A 15719-nucleotide genomic window follows, 5' to 3' on the forward strand; every position below is an offset into this window, starting at 1 on the left:
GGTAGGCCTCTGATGTTCTGCCAGCCTCTTAAACAGTTTAAACATCTACTAAACCCACATGAGTGCATTGTGGACATCCCCCAGCGAAAGGCGAGGCAGGCAGCTAGAGCCCACCCTGCTGCCCTGGGTACGTCTGATGCGATCTCACCCACTTCACCACATGGGAAAGCTGGGCACAGGCGTTTGGAGTGGGCCAAATATAAATGGAGATATTCAAAGCCTGCCTGGATGATGTCCTGTGTAATATGCTCTAGGTGAACCTGCTTTAGTAGGAGGGTTGGACTAGATGATCTCCCGAGGTCCCTTCCAACCCTTGCCATTCTGTGATTCTGTGAAATGGCACAGCATCCTGACCTGCTGGCCGGGTTTAAGCGGGATTAAAGTTTCTAGTCTAATTTTGTCCTAAAAGAGGTGAGAAGGAAAGAAGAATTAAAGAGAATGGGTGAAGGTTAAGAGGTGGCAAAGAAATGGATGTCGTACCTCCGCAGCTAGAACTCACCCCAAAAAAGATCAGAGCTATTTCAGTAACCACAAAATATGAAAGTTAGACTGAAGCCTGCCTAGAAACCTGCCTAGTAACAGTGATAAATTAAGTACATCTACTTATGGTATCTGTATGCTGCAGATTTACAGGAGCATTTAGGTGAGGAACACTGGGCTCGGCCCTGGCCCAGGGCTCCCCGCTCACCAAACTCACCCCTGCAGCAGCGGCCAGACCACCCCCCCACCCCTGCTTTCTCACAGCATCACATCTGCAGCATGTGCAAAATTTAACCCTAATAGGCGGCCCACTGCAAGTCCTTCCTAACATCCTGAACCTTGCTAGAATTTCAGTAGTATGATTTTTTCCTATGTTTATAGAATTATACTAATTATGTATTTCTTTCACACAGTATTTGCATTACAGTAGTTTAATTCATTTGCTGTAGTCCATAATTAATATTTTCAGTAAAGCACTTTCAAAATCCCTCCTTTGGCATATTCTGCTCTTATTGTTCCCAGCTTATGTCTGGATTCCCTGGTGTTTTTACCGTCTTAGCCCCACATGTCTGGTGAGACGTGTCTTTGCCAAACATACAAAGAGAACTCCTTTGCATACCCTTGAGTTTAGGGGGTTTTCTGTCTTTGACTGATAAAGTCTTAGAGCCATTTGTTGAAGAATAAAAAGCAACCTTTCCTACAGTTTTTTTTTCCCTAGAGAATGTCAATACTTGTCAAATATATGAAAGCACGATCCTGCGCATGCTGCAGGGAAATGCAAAATCAATTTGCGTCTGTCATATTCTAACTGCTTTTGGGAAGTAGCAAAACAGGGAAGGCAAATGCCAAGGTCTCTGAACTCACAAAATCACCCTCCTTCTCTCACTGAGGTCTATTTTCAAGCTGCCAACAAGAGAATAATTCAAGAACCAGTTTACCTTCTGTTTCCTCATTATTCATCCTCATATTTTTTCATTTTTCTGACTGGCCTCTGAATAAAGATTTTGAAGTGTTTCAACTACTATAACCTGCCAATGGCTGAAAGACATAAAGCAAGGCTGGCATCTCTCAGGAGCACTTTACTCCTCTTGCACTTGAGGAAATGGTAAGGTACAAGGTGTATCTCACCTGTTGAGGCATCTCTGCTGGTTTTCCATCTTGTACAGGCACTGGAAACCCCATGGCCACTGGGTGTCAGCATCTGTGCTTGGACACAGAGGAGAGGAAAGCAGGTGCAGCACCACTTCCGACAGAATTCAGTATTTAGTGCATGAAAATTAAATAGAGGGGACAGTGGGTATCTCACTGTAAGCTAGATTAGTTTTGTTCTCTTTGCACTGCTAAGTGGAGAAGTGTCACACCTTCGTGCCATCATTCAGCACCGGGCTGGCTGCAGGTAACATCACCCCTCGTGCCTCGTGGCACCGTGACCACGGCTGCTGCACTGACCGGAGCTGCATCTCCCATGGCATGCACCAGCCAAAACCAGCCCCTGCCCTCCCTCCCATGCTCGTGCCACCGAGCACCCACAGAAGTACCCTGTCGGCTCAAACTGGAGGCTCGGCTGAGTGGGGACTGCGCCTCGCTGCATGCCCTTGACTCACTCTGGCTCCCCGAGCCTCCACAGGTCTCAGCACCCATCCCAAGCCACTGCAGCTCTAGGGAGTACCCAGATCTTGAAAGGACATAAAGCAGCACAGCCCTTCTGGCTTCAGCTTCCAGATGGAGTGCAGTAACTAATGATAGAATCTAAAATCTAAAGAGCTTCGTGGGCCACAGCAGGTTTGCAGCTCACTGCCTTGTGCAGCAGGGTACATTTGAGAGCACTGTCAAGCTCTTTATGTCTATGTAGAAGCTGAATTTTCTCAGGAGGGTCTGTGGTTCTCATAGCTTCAAGGCAAACAAGTACAGCTGATGCATGTGCTTAACAAAACAATTTGAGGCAACATATTGTGGCTGAGCTGTCTGAACAGCTGAAACGGCTCTGCAAACTGTCTGTGTCAAGATTCTCTTCCTGCAGTACAGAGAGATAAAGCAACCAGCTGAGAAACGACGGCCACCCTGAGGTTTGCACCAAACCGAGTATTTGCCTCCCTGCCATCCTGGGCTGCTTGCCTCCTGTACCAGATCCCCATCCAGACGTACTGCAGGACTGCTCTGCTCAGGAAATAAAACGCCATGTCAGCAAGCGTTACGCCACCAGACACATCTCAAAAATAAGAAAACTATTTTAAAAGTCCTAAACATGGCCTCGACATTTCCCTTTCTGATGGGTCTGCCCAGGAAACAACTTCAGCGTTTAAGCAGGTCTTTCAATGGAGAGCTGAGTGCAGGCACATCCTTAAGCATGGGGCTGGAGGGGCATGGTGGTAGCCCTGCTGTGGTCCCTGGCGATGTCTGTGCTCATCTCCAATAGCACGGAGAGCCCACACAGCTCCTCTGCCATCTCTGAGATCCTGAATTAAGCTGCCTTGCTCTGCCTTTGCTGGAAGGTGTGAAAGGTGGCTCCAAGTTCCTGCAGTTGCCATGGTCATCAGTGATCACCTGCAAACTATTTTGTTCCTTGCCTGGGAAGCTGTGAATGGAGGTGGTAAAGGCATGTCACACCTTTGCTCGGATGTCCCACCTCACCAAAGCACCAGCGACTTGCAGGAGTCATTTTCATTTAGGAAAAAACCCAAGTAATAAATATCAGGGGTTTTTTTACAAATCAGGGAACAGCTTCCCTTAACAGAATTCACTTATCTAGATATCTTTAAGATTTAAAAACAAATGAAGGGTGGCAGAACGTTCTTCATTGGAATTCTTGCAGTGGTGAAGGAAACATGCATACCAAACAGAAACATGATGTTCTTGGGAAAGAAACCCATATATTTCAAGGCCAAAAATCTGTAAACACATCAGTCCCTCACCACCCAGGCACAGGGTCAGGCTCAGAGCACCTAGGAACTATTTATCTGCCCGTATTTGGAAAGAAAGGTTGTGCTGGAACATACACTGGATAAACCGAAGATGCCAAGTGCCCTGTGTGAACCTGTGCCACTGTGAGTGTCCAGCCATCCCCAGCTCATCATGCTCCGCTCTGCTGTCGATCCACCTGTGTGCCGACTGCTGTGGCAGTCCACAGCAAGCCTCTTCTACCAGGCTGCTTGTGCAAAACATGATCTTCATAAGGATTGCAGCCTCCCAGCTGCCCTTGGGCATGTCGACCACCCCTCCCTGAGTGGCCATGAAGCACAAGTGCAATTTCAGTAACAGCAAACAGATGCAGAGCGTGTTAAACCACCCCGTGCATACAGCTTTCTTCATGGAATGGCTACAGAAAATTTACGCAAGAGAAGAAACCAGAGACCACAGATGCAGGTTCCCATCCTGCCTCTAGGTACCCGAACATCCTTCGCATCCTCACAGGGTCTGACCACGGAGCCGGGGCTGCCCAGGGAGCCTGGAGAGCCGCCGTGCCACCGAGAGGTCCCCATCTGATGCATATGCCAGCTCTTGACTGTTGAAGTGGAAATATGTCCCAACCTTGGGGACTCTCAAATTGGTCATGGCTGGTAGCTGCCCAGAAGTTTGTGCCCATGCTGCCAGTTTATTTAGAAACACTCACACTGAGAAAACAATAACCTTGCTGCCTACCTGGTTCAGTTGAGTCCACTTTTAACAACAGAGAACTTAAAAGGCCAACAACACAATTTATTTTACTGGAGTAAAAACATGAAGTTCCTGGCTGCACAGCTGGAAAAGCAGTGACAAAAAAAGCATATAAAATGTCAGACAGTGCAAGCACAAAGCAGGCTCTCAGCCCTTAAAGCTGCTCACCAGCGTTTTCTCCACTACACCAGCTAATGGCAGCCCAATAGGACATTACCTCAATGCTGCGGCTCTCCAGAGCAGACAGAGGCTGAGGCTGGCTCCAATAATACTCAATGTCCATGAAAATGCTGTTGTGGGTAAATAAAATTTAGGTGACTGCATGCAGTCAGGCTTGGGCTAGCCAAGCTGGTTGATTCTGGATGCTTCTGAGAATGCAAATGAAATACTGCTTCATACAATTTGGGACTGCCTCAGGGCTGGGAACACACAGACTTCACGATGCCTTGACTTCCCGTTGTCCTACTTGCGGGAGAGGCACTGACTTGGTATGGCCTCGCCTGCCTTCCTCCAGAATTGTGGCATTTTTTCATGGCTTTGCAAGGACTTGGAAGGACTGTAGCACAAAAATAGTGTTCTTGCTTCAAGATGTTTGTTCCTCCCACGCTTTGGGACGTGTTGCCGGAGAGGTCAGGGGTGTTGCCGTGCAGATGGCTGGCTTGGCGCCTGAGCTCTGCCAGCCGGGAGGCTGAGGACATAAGGGCCCTCCCACTGTACCCCTACAGCGTAAATTCCTGGGTGAACATGAGAGCTGAGCCCTCAATAAGCTTTTTGGTTGCTGTTACTGCTGTAACTGGTACTGCAGTCCCAGACCTGGAATACGCCACTTGTTAGAAACCTGCTTCTAATTCCTAGTTTATTTCTGGCCCTTTGTGTATGTCAATGTTTTCCTCTAGCCTAAACAGCTCCTCTCCCTCCTTAGTCGGAACAGACACTCCCTGATGGCCTGGTGGGGAGCTTCCTTCACCCATCTTTGGCTGCTGGGAGGAACAAGCCAAGCTTTCTACCCTCTTCTCTTTAAAGGGCTCTCTGTGCCCCTGCCTGGACTTGTGTCCCCCCACCATGCCTATCAACCGGTGCTGCTGCTCAGGCCCAACACACAGTCCCATCTATTTTTTAAAGCACAAGTGCCAACTACCTACAGCGCAAGAGGCAATCACACTGATTTACCCTCAGGGAGTGAAGATCTGACCAAGGAAAAACACCACTTCTTCACCATGTTTTGCTGTGTCACCTGCTTTGCTGCACGAAGTCAGTAATCACAGAATGACACAGAATCACAGAATGGGAGGGGTTGGAAGGGACCTTAGGACATCATCCGGTCCAAGCCCCCTGCTAAAGCAGGTTCTCCTAGAGCACGTTACACAGGACATCGTCCAGGTGGGCTTTGAAACTCTCCAGAGAAGGAGACTCCACAACCCCCCTGGGCAGCCTGTTCCAGTGCTCTGTCACCCTCAAGGTAAAGAAGTTTTTCCTCATATTCAGCTGAAACCTCTTTTGTTTCAGTTTGTGCCCGCTTTGCTAAACACAATTGTAGGACAGCCTGCTGGAGGATGCAGGCAGTTTTCTCTTCAGCAACACCCAGGAAAGGTGCACGATAGACCGAATGCTTGCTTGAGGGTTAGCCCACCTGTGTGCCAGCCTTGTGGCTGCACTGCAAAAGGAAAGAGGAGTACTTAGCTGAGGGGGCTAAACATTGCCGTGGCTTCACGGGTGAGCCACTGTGACCCATGGATCTCCTCTCTGGAGACATTTTGGGATGTGAACTATTGGTGGCCATAGGGGAGGAACCCCCAACACAGCTGGGCATTTGCACTTACCTGTTGCTTTAAGCAGTATCATGATCTCTGGGAATCGTGGGCTCCACAGGAGGGCCACTGACATCTTCCTTCCCAAAAAGTCGCAGAAGAGCTGTTCTAGCCTTCAGTCAGGGAAAAGGACCCTGATTAAAATCTTCAGTGGCTTTGATGAACATGTCACCAGCACCCGCCTGTTCTTCTGCAAGAGGAGACACTAAGATCAGCAGCACCCACAAATTGCTCTAAATTTTAACAAATGCAACCAGGCAGTGGTCTAACAGGCACCAGCCTACAGATCGTTTTCAGTGTATCAGCAGTTTAAATAACTCAGAATGCCACAATTAGATCCTATTAAAAACATTAGTTGGATAATTAGGCTGTATTTTAATTAAACATTAATTTATCCAATTTGTTGAACTAATTACAATTCAAACACAGGAAAGTTCAGAACAGTGGATTTAACAGGCCCCTGTGTGATGCTGCATGATTCATTTTTCAAGTCACCTAAGTGTCGGTGGCTCACTGGAGTGACAAAGCAGCAGCCGCTGTCCCAGGAAACTGCTGGGGAAATTCTGTTTATATGCTAAGAGATTCTGCATGGTTTGGGGAAGCAGAACATAAGGCAACATTCCTGAGAGCTGTCATGCATAACAAGAATTGCTTCACAGTCTCAATTTTCCACAATAAAAACTTGTGACTTTGTGTCACTGCTAGACACTTATCCCCTTGCTGCACTCCTCCCCAAATCGTTGAAGGTTGGGGAAGCCGGGGGGCCAAGCTTTCACAACCTGTTCTGCAGTTGCACTGTGCAGCCCAGAGTGGAGTAAATCCCGGTGGGGCGGTTTGCCAGGATGCGCTGTGCGGGGCGGTAAAACAAGCACCCTCCCAGAGGGAGTGTGCCAGAGGGCCACCCAGAGCAGCCCACCGCTCAGGGCACCCTGCTCTGCCAGACTCCCTCCCCACGTACCCACGCACCCTCCTGCCGTCAGCAGAGCCCATGAGTTAGGACAGTTAAAAGCAAAAATTTTGCAGTGTGTGTAGCTCATGCACTTGACTGTTCATTAAAGATCTTCTGTTGTGGTTCTTTAATCAGCAAGCGTGCCTTGCTGCATTGATTGTCTGTCCCATATATACCTAAAATCGCTCACCTGAAGACTCTCCATCTCCTTGTTATTATGGGATTGCAGCATCCCTGCATAGCCGAGAGGGAGTGACACATCACACAGATATTTTGTTGACTTCTTGAGCTTCAGAGCACAAGTTTCAGTGTGGGTAAAAGCAAACAAGCAGAAGACCTGAAACTTAAAGAAAAATGAGGGAAAGGCAGGACAGTCAATAACAACTTCATAGTTAAAAATGAAAAAATAGAAGCATTTTTGGTACATACACCCCCACCACTACATTAGCAGTAGAACAGCCCACATGGTGACACCTACAGCCGCATTTGATCTCCCCGTCACAGATTTCCTCCCTAGCTGTTCAGCTGTTTCCATTTTTTTAAGGGAAGACTGAAGCATGATAACATCTCCTGCTGCTCTCTGAGGCTTTCTGGATATGTGTGTGTTCGTGCGTGCAGATGTGTGCATACATCTGTCCGTCTGTTCTTCTGCTGCACCTGCCTAAGTCTCGGTGGTCTTTGTACGCTTTTGCACAAGAAAAACTTTTGATGCCTTTTCCACCCCAATCTGGAAAGGAGGCAAAGCCAAGTGCAGTTCTTGGCTTGGCATGTAGCTATCCTAATGATACTGTGACTGAGGAAGGAAACCCATCCAAGAGACATGATGGATGCTGCTTTTGGAATGTCAGATTACTTTGTGTGCAAGACTATCAGACACCCTTTATTACCTCAAAGCTAAACAATATTTCTGAAGAACTAGTTGTGGTTTGCTTTTTTCTTTAAAATACGTTTTTACTTTGGAATTTGGGTCTCCATATCCAGGGCCCTCATGGCTCCAGCATGCCAGATGACTGCAGCAGCCTGCCGACTTGGAAGGGAAGAGCAGTGGCTGCGCTCCATGCCAGTGGTGAACCTCTTTGCAGGGCTGTCCAGAAAAAAGGCACTAGTGGTTGACATGAGTGTCTTTATAGAGAAAAAAGCACTAACCACACTGTTCACAGTGGCTACTCTCATATCACCTAACATTAGCATCTCTAAGTTATCACTCAGATAAAAACAATTGCTGACTCACAAGTCATTAAAACAAGGAGAACCATGCTGAGATGGGATGCCTTGAGGGTCCTCAGCATTGGCTCTGAACCATATCACCTCCCAAATGCCAGAGCCTCTGGGCAGCTGCTCTTATCTTCAGTCAGCATAGAACTGAAGGAGCAAGCCCTCGTCCTCAAAGGACAGCCTTTGAGGCCCTCAGAGTTCCCCAAAGGAACCACAGCTAACTCCATGGATGGTACACCCCAGATTTGGTTGTGTGGAGCAACATGTCACAGGTGCAGATGAGCCAGCTCAGGTCTGGAAGCCCAGGTTGCTCAGCCACAAGGCTTTGTGCCTGAACAAGCGTGGCCACCCTTGCTTCTGGCTGCTGGTGGGGAAGGCTGCAAGCCCCTACAGCTCAGGAAGGTGTGGGTTCAGGGGCTGACCCCACAAGTAGACTCCCCAGTGCAAGTCAAACAGGGTGGTCTGTTTGCTGGGTCGGAGCCTCTATGCGCACGCTCAGTCTTGCAGGCAGCCTGCCTGCACATCACATCTCCCATCTGGTTTGGGAAACAAAGCAACCAATGAGTTTCAGCCTACAGCATCTTTTCCAAGGAATTATTTTCACTTGTTCAGTCCAAACTTAAAACAAAACACCACCACACACACTATTTGTAAGACAAAACCGTACCTGAGCCAAGGTTTGAGGACTCACACAAAACTTCCAGTGGGTACTCCTACCAGGCAGCCCCAGGGCAGGGCTTCTTGAGGCACCACCTTGGTTAGTGACTACAGCTCAGGAGAAGCAAAGCTGCTGTGGGGACAATCTGACTTTGGTTAAGTTGCAAAGAACTAAACCCATTGTTCAAATTGAGGTAATTTAAGAGATATAATTTTTAACTGTTATTCCTGGAGGGAGCAGGGACAAGAGGGGGAACAGTTCGTTACCATCTTCCCATTTAGCAAGTTTTGGGGTTGGAAGCGTTGGGATATCTGCTGATACTAATTTCTGCGATTAAGTAACTGTGGGCCATAGTTCAAGTGTGGGAAGAGAAATGAAAGTTATCCTCATCCTTATCCTTATTTTTTGTTGTTTTGTTTTTCAGTCAGGACATATTTTTCACTCAGGAAAGATTTTAATTGGGGACAGATGAAAGAAAGAGAGGGCATGTTCATTTATTTATTTTCTGATAGACCATGAAAAAAAATTAAGAGTGATTAAACCAACAAACTTTCTTTAATAAATTAATAGCAGCATCACAAAACCCTGATGTGAATGACCCAAAGGAAGTTGGGTAAGTGACAGTATTTAACCATTCACAAAAACGTAATCACCCACTGGCCAGGAGAGAACTCAGGCGCTGTAAGGCAGTCCCCTTGTCTGTTTATCTAAACAAGTGACATACATCTGTACGGGTCCAGCTGAGTCGCAACGCTTGACATATTTACAGTTCTGGTGCTGAGTTTTTTAAAAACATTTATAAAAATTCTGTAAATTCTCTGTTCAATTCCCATTATTTACATCCAAATATAGTAGGTTCCCTTTTTGCCCATACAACAGAACCGGCAAGGATAAGACATGAAGGCTCCTATGCAAAGACAATGCCTGTGTGTGGACTTGCACCAAGCTTGAGGATGCTGTGGAAAATGAACTATTCACACATGACCTATTCACACATGTGCTAGAAGCTACTGTAATTCAACTTATTGCTAAATGCTTTCAAAGTCTGTGGTTGGCTTTTAAATATATATATATATATATGTATATATATATATATACACACTCATACATATATATATACACACACACATACATGTTTGGAAAAGATGTGCTATGAATTCACCCAAGGAAAAAAAAGAACTTAAAAACCAACGTGATCCTTCTGACTTTTCTGTACTGTTTGAAATGGTCAAATCTGACTCAGAGCAAAGGGCAGTCACTGAAGGCACAAGTTTGTGTCTCTGGCCAGTCCTTTTCCTACTGGTTACCAGACTTTTTGGAAAGGTATTCCCAAGCTTTCACACCTGTGGCACTGTCAGCAGGCTGGTACACAGTGCGTCTCCGCTGCCTTCTGCAAGCAGTAAGCTACACCCCACACTGAGATACCCTGCCTGCCTGCCTGTCTGGAAGTACTACGGATTTTTCCCAGGAGGGAATGAAGGAGAAGAGAGGACATCGACTTCAATGCATCAAGCTGGGAGCAACCCAGCAGCAGATGTAACCCAGATGTTGTGTTTCGGTAGTGGCCTCAGCGAGGTTGTTGCTGTACGCAGCAATGCAGCAGCACAATGTTACGCTAAAGCACTAGCAGAATTTTCTATTTCTTCTACAAGTTAATTTTGATAGGATGAACATGACAAGCTTACAGTACAAGCAGTTTATGTTAGTAAAATGCAATTTATCCATGCCTGGTGTAAGCTTTTCTGTTCTGAGGATTTTTGTAGCCAGAGGCTGCCAGTGATGCTAAACACATCCATGTTAGATGGGCGCTGCAGCATTTGTGTGTTAGTTAATGAAGATGTAAAAAGCTTATGGGTGATATCTGGCATTAGACAATACTCTACACAAGGAAAATTGCAGGAGAGGCATCACCCCAGAGGCACAGTGCCAGAAAGACACAATGCCTTGGAGGGTTTGTCTACACAGGAACACAGAGGAAAATGAATTCAAATTATACATGGTGTGAATTAAAAGCAGATTACTTAAAAACTGCTTTAAATCCCAATGTGGATGCTTTCATTAAGATGTAAGTGGTGTTAATATGATATACTATAATTTACTTTGGGAGTGGAATGGAATAAATCAAATTTAAAACTTAATCCGGATTAATCATCCATGTAGACTACCTCCAGGTTGGCTTCCTTCCTGTCCCTGGTCACGTCACCAGCAAATTAGTCCAGTCACATACTCTGTCCAGCTCTGCCCACCCCCTCCTGAGACAGAAAAAACAAGCAGGGACCCTCGTTTATGCCTCTCTCCTGAGCATCCCCCGGGGAAGCATAACCTGCACCTCACAGCCTGACCCCAACCAGCACCACACACACAGCAGCTTCTGATCTACACCCAAAGCAGCATTTTGTCACCGGCACTGCAAGTCCCAGGATGTTGAAAAAATAAAAGCAAATGCTACACAAGCTAAGGAATAAATAGATGTGAGGACTGAGAAGACAAGAGCTCTTACAAAACCAGAGCGCTCTTCTCCAGGTCAACCCTGATCATCCAAGCAATCTGTGAAGGCAGTGCCATCCACACTGAGCAGAGTTTACTCCATCCCAGAGCTGGTGATCATCTGTAAGACCAAAGGAGGGCTTTTTTTTAAATCTGAGGCACTCCATTTATGAAATGATTGAAGCAGATAACTGGGGTTTGCTCTGGTTTTTGTGCTTCTTCTCCAAGTGTGCAAGTGATCCCTGCCAGGATTGCAAAACCACACCAGAACTGCATTCCCCACCTTCCTTAGGGAAACCGGAGCCTCCTGGGGAATGGAAAGAAAACTGCAGGGTTGGAGAGGGAGCCAAAATTTAACAGAGGTCCCTTGAAGTGCAAGATTGCCCCAGTATGGCAGGAAGCCACTACCCACAACAGGATGTGTCTGGCCAGGTGCCTGCACAGCCTCTATGCTTTCATGGTGTCTGTCTGCCAGGTTTCTGTACAGTCGTTCCATGGCACAAATAGGGGTGAGGATTTAAAGTATATATTTACTGTCAACTTGAAAAAGAAAGTTATACTGACCAAGTCTAATAGCATGTATTTGATATATAACTATTAACGTGCCATTCTGGACTCTAGCAAATGCCACCTGAGATAAATATTCAGCATTTTTGTTCATGCACTGGAAGAAGAATTCAAACATTTTGTCCATGACATATGCAAAGTAACTAATAGTTCTGATCTAGTATTAACAGTAAATATAGAACCTTAAACTTCACTGCAGTATATTAATATATATGATTTTAAGTACTGGACTGGAAAGACAACTCTTTTTTTTCTTTAAAAAAAAGAAAAAGCTTTGTTCAGAATGCAGTATTTACACTGTCCTTTGACCAACACTTACATTTTTACACAATATATTTTGGCTACAGATACACTGTAGCAAAATGCTGTGTGAGCCACCCTTACACACAGCTCACTCTTTCGCTTACAACATTACAGCTGTTTATGGAGAGCTCTGAAGTCCCCGGTTGCATTTCAAGGCCCTCCTCAACTTCATCTAGTTCCATGCTATTGAATTCATTGCCATTTCGATAACTAGTTAAAGTCAGATCTTTCCCATATAAAGCTGTTGAAGCAACATTCAGACATTGATTCTGCCGCAGCGCTGATTTTTTACTCGTCTTGTATTGGCAACGGATGTAATTGGAAAAAGCCCTGCGGTACGTTTTATTGAAGAGTGTGTATACGAGGGGGTTAATCCCAGAGCAGACATACCCCACCCAAACAAACACATCAAGCAGTTCACTCAAGAGGTCTTTATCGCAGGCTTCCTTGCAAAGGACAGACATGACGTTGGTGATGAAAAATGGGCACCACATGATGAGGAACAAAAAGAATACGATGCCCAGGACCTTGGAGGCTCTTCGCTCGTTGTTGATGGACTGCATAGTTCCTTTCCGAAAAAGCACTGCCTCCTTATTTACCGGAGAGTTCAAGTGAGAGGCCCCCTCATGATTGTGAAGCATGGAAACATTCTCTGTGTTGTTTTCCTTCTTGAGGCAGTTTACGCTGCTCCTCCTCTGCTTGGGCACCTCTCCGCACATGAACACTGTGGCCTGTCTCTGCAGCACCTGGACTGTCAGGCAATACGTGATCACCATGATGATAAGAGGGATGAAGAACGCCATAAAGGATCCAATGAGGACAAAGTTCTCATCATTGAGGACACAGGTCCCATTTACGAACACCCTGGAGTCGTCCTGCAAACCAATGACCGGAATGGGCGTAGATATCCCTAGAAGAACAAGACCAAAAAAGAGATGGTTACCTGGAGGCATGGGGCTCCAAAGAGGCAGCAGAGGTGATGCAGGTCCTGCACACACACAGCCCGCTGCCTAAAGCTGTTGGAAAGAGAAGTTATGGCTCCCAGATGGAAGGGAAAACCTTGTGTAACAGCCCTCCTGGGAGCACAACTCCAGGGCATGAACACCCTCTGCTGGGAACAACTGCAGCTTTGCTGTGCTTCACAGCTGACACAGCAAATGCAGCGTAACTCCTTTATCAAGTTCTTTTTCTAGCATTAATTGCTATTTTGGGTGTAGAAAAGCGGTCGTTACCCTGCTCTGTTCCACCTGGCTGCTCCATGCCTGCCACTTTGGGGGAGGGGTTTGAAATCACTGACATAGGTTAGATAGTAGCAAAATTTGAAGAGGAAAATTATCAAAATGCAAAAGAATTATGGCTATGAAGATTTATAAGCAAGTTTCTTAAAGACATTAAAATAATCCTGATAGCAAAATGGCCACTTTTGCCATGGCATCATGGACACGTGGAAGAAAAGCTCCTGGCTTCCCAGGTCCTTATCGATTATCTCTGTCGAAGCAGACAGTGGTCTCTGCAAGCTCTGCCTTCCCGGGCATTTCATCCACAAGCAGTGTGAACCTGAGAAGTACCACAGAGACAGTCTTGCTTGAATTTTTAGAGAAGGCAGTTACATAGTCAAATGAAAAGGCTGCATCATGCATCTGCCTGATTCCTATCCCTCTGTCTTGAATACAGGGCTAAAAACTGGAACAACAGACAAAGTAAGAGTGGAAAAGGTGTAACTAAAATGGTAGTCAGGTTGACATGATGGTCTGAAATCAGAACCCCAGCCACAAACACTCTGGCTGAAAGGAAGGAAACTTTAAATGATTCAATTATAGTAATATCTCAAGCACAGCTCCCAGCTACTCCTAAGCAGACTAATAAGCCTCAGGAATCACTGCACTTGCCAAGGCATTTTCTCTTGTATCCTGGTTACAGTCATGGACTTAAGGGCAGACAAGTGAGATTAAGAACATTTTGGATCCCTTTTCCACTTCAGCATCGCCCAGCACAGCTTGTTTGTCCAGGATTTCAGGACATCAGTCCTGTCTGGAGCAGAAGCAGGAGTCCTGCCTGGAAGGTCTCCACAGATGGCCTTGTGTCCATGCTGTTGGCACATGGACAGAGCAGGCAGCACGTCAAGCCCGGAGCACGACTGTCCAGGGCTGCACATAGTCACCTGTACCCACGGCTAGCTGCTGGCTTGTCCCTTGCGGAGTGAATGAAAGAGTGAAAGTATTTTGAATAGCTCTAATTCAGATGCATTCACTTAATGTCCTCCAACACTGTTTTCCTCTAAGGAATATATATTTGTATACCTGCTCTGTTCTACCTTGTGAAAGTCATCAGCAATTTACTGTGTGGACAGAAAGAAGAGGGAATACAGGACTCATACCAGAGTTCTGGATTTCACTCAAATATTTTTGATGCATACTGAAATCCAAACTTTGTCCCTTGATCTGTGGAGCTCAGTCCCAGACTGGGACAGACCCGAAACCTTCCAAAGAAATCTGTCTAGACACAGCCAAAACCAACAAAAGCAACAACGTATTTTGGAATACCGCAACCTATGTGTATGTAAAAACATGGAAAAGACATGGTGGGCCAGATCTAGTCAGGCCATCATGGGTTCATCTAGCCCTGTCTCTTTTCTTTGGCAGGTACCAGAAGTCTAGAGCCATGGTACAAGATGGGGCAGCTGTCAGCATTATAGGTTAGAAAATTCCACAGCTAGAAGTTGCATCCACACCTTGGTTTTAAAATAACCTTTGAGAGATCTATCTTCCATGAATTCTTGATCTCATAACTCCCCAATACTCACTGACATCCAGTTCCACAACCTATCTGTTTGTCATGTGAACAAAGTATTTCTTGATCATTTTAAATTTGCTGCCTGATAATTTCCTTTGACTCCCCTCAGTTTCTCTACTGGGAGAAACAGTGGATAATCACTGTCTGGACACCTTTTCCACCTTCTCCAAGATTTTATAGCCCTTTATCATCCCTACTGTCTGATATATCTTTTGGAACTGAAGAATGCTATTCTATCTACTCTCTCCTCATGCCAAACTCATTTTATGCCTTTGATTATCTTTCTCAATTTCTTTTCAAATTCCTCTCTGGCCTTTTCAAGAAAGGAAAAAACCCCTGCACATCCCAGCAGTTCAAGAGCAGCAGAATGTCTTTTGTTCTCCGCTTCCTACCCTCTGGCCCCTGGCTGTCAGCGAGCACTCGCTCCACAGACATGTCTGTGGGGCTGGCCATGTCCGTCCTTAGCTCCTTCACTTGAGAAATAACCAATGCTGAGGCCACTGTTGTGTCTGAGTTGCTTTTTTTAGGTTTCTGTGAACAGCACAGGTCCTAGAACTAATCCTGTGGGACTTACTTTCTAAACAGAGAGAGAGTAGCACGCTAAAGAGATTAATCAGGGTATTTTTCCTATTCCAGCTAAGTGTTTTCCAAGATTCTTGAGAATACATCTGCAATTTGTCATTACCATAAAATTACCATTTGCCAGTAACCTAGTGAAGGAATTTCTTTTGAAAAGTAATGATTATAAATGCCTTCTGTGATTGTAGCATGCGTTTCCTTAGCCCAAGTGATTCCAGGATTTGGT

At 45.9% G+C, this 15719-nt stretch overlaps 1 protein-coding gene across 5 annotated transcripts in view; it reads right to left on the minus strand.

Moving 5' to 3' along the window:
- Positions 1–9340: 9340 nt before the first annotated feature.
- HTR2C (5-hydroxytryptamine receptor 2C) overlaps positions 9341–15719 on the minus strand; it is a 96798-nt gene continuing 90419 nt past the window's right edge. For 4 of the 5 annotated variants that reach the window (XM_035892171.1, XM_035892168.1, XM_035892169.1 and 1 more), the window contains one exon: positions 9341–13031. In XM_035892171.1, coding sequence (XP_035748064.1) covers positions 12199–13031 — 833 coding nt within the window. In that variant the 3' untranslated portion in view covers positions 9341–12198. The remainder of the gene's footprint in view (positions 13032–15719) is intronic. The other variant, XR_004841683.1, reaches the window with a different exon arrangement.

The sequence above is a fragment of the Egretta garzetta genome, unplaced genomic scaffold (assembly GCF_000687185.1).
Source record: "Egretta garzetta isolate BGI_Z169 unplaced genomic scaffold, ASM68718v1 scaffold404, whole genome shotgun sequence".
Taxonomy (NCBI): Eukaryota; Metazoa; Chordata; class Aves; order Pelecaniformes; family Ardeidae; genus Egretta; species Egretta garzetta.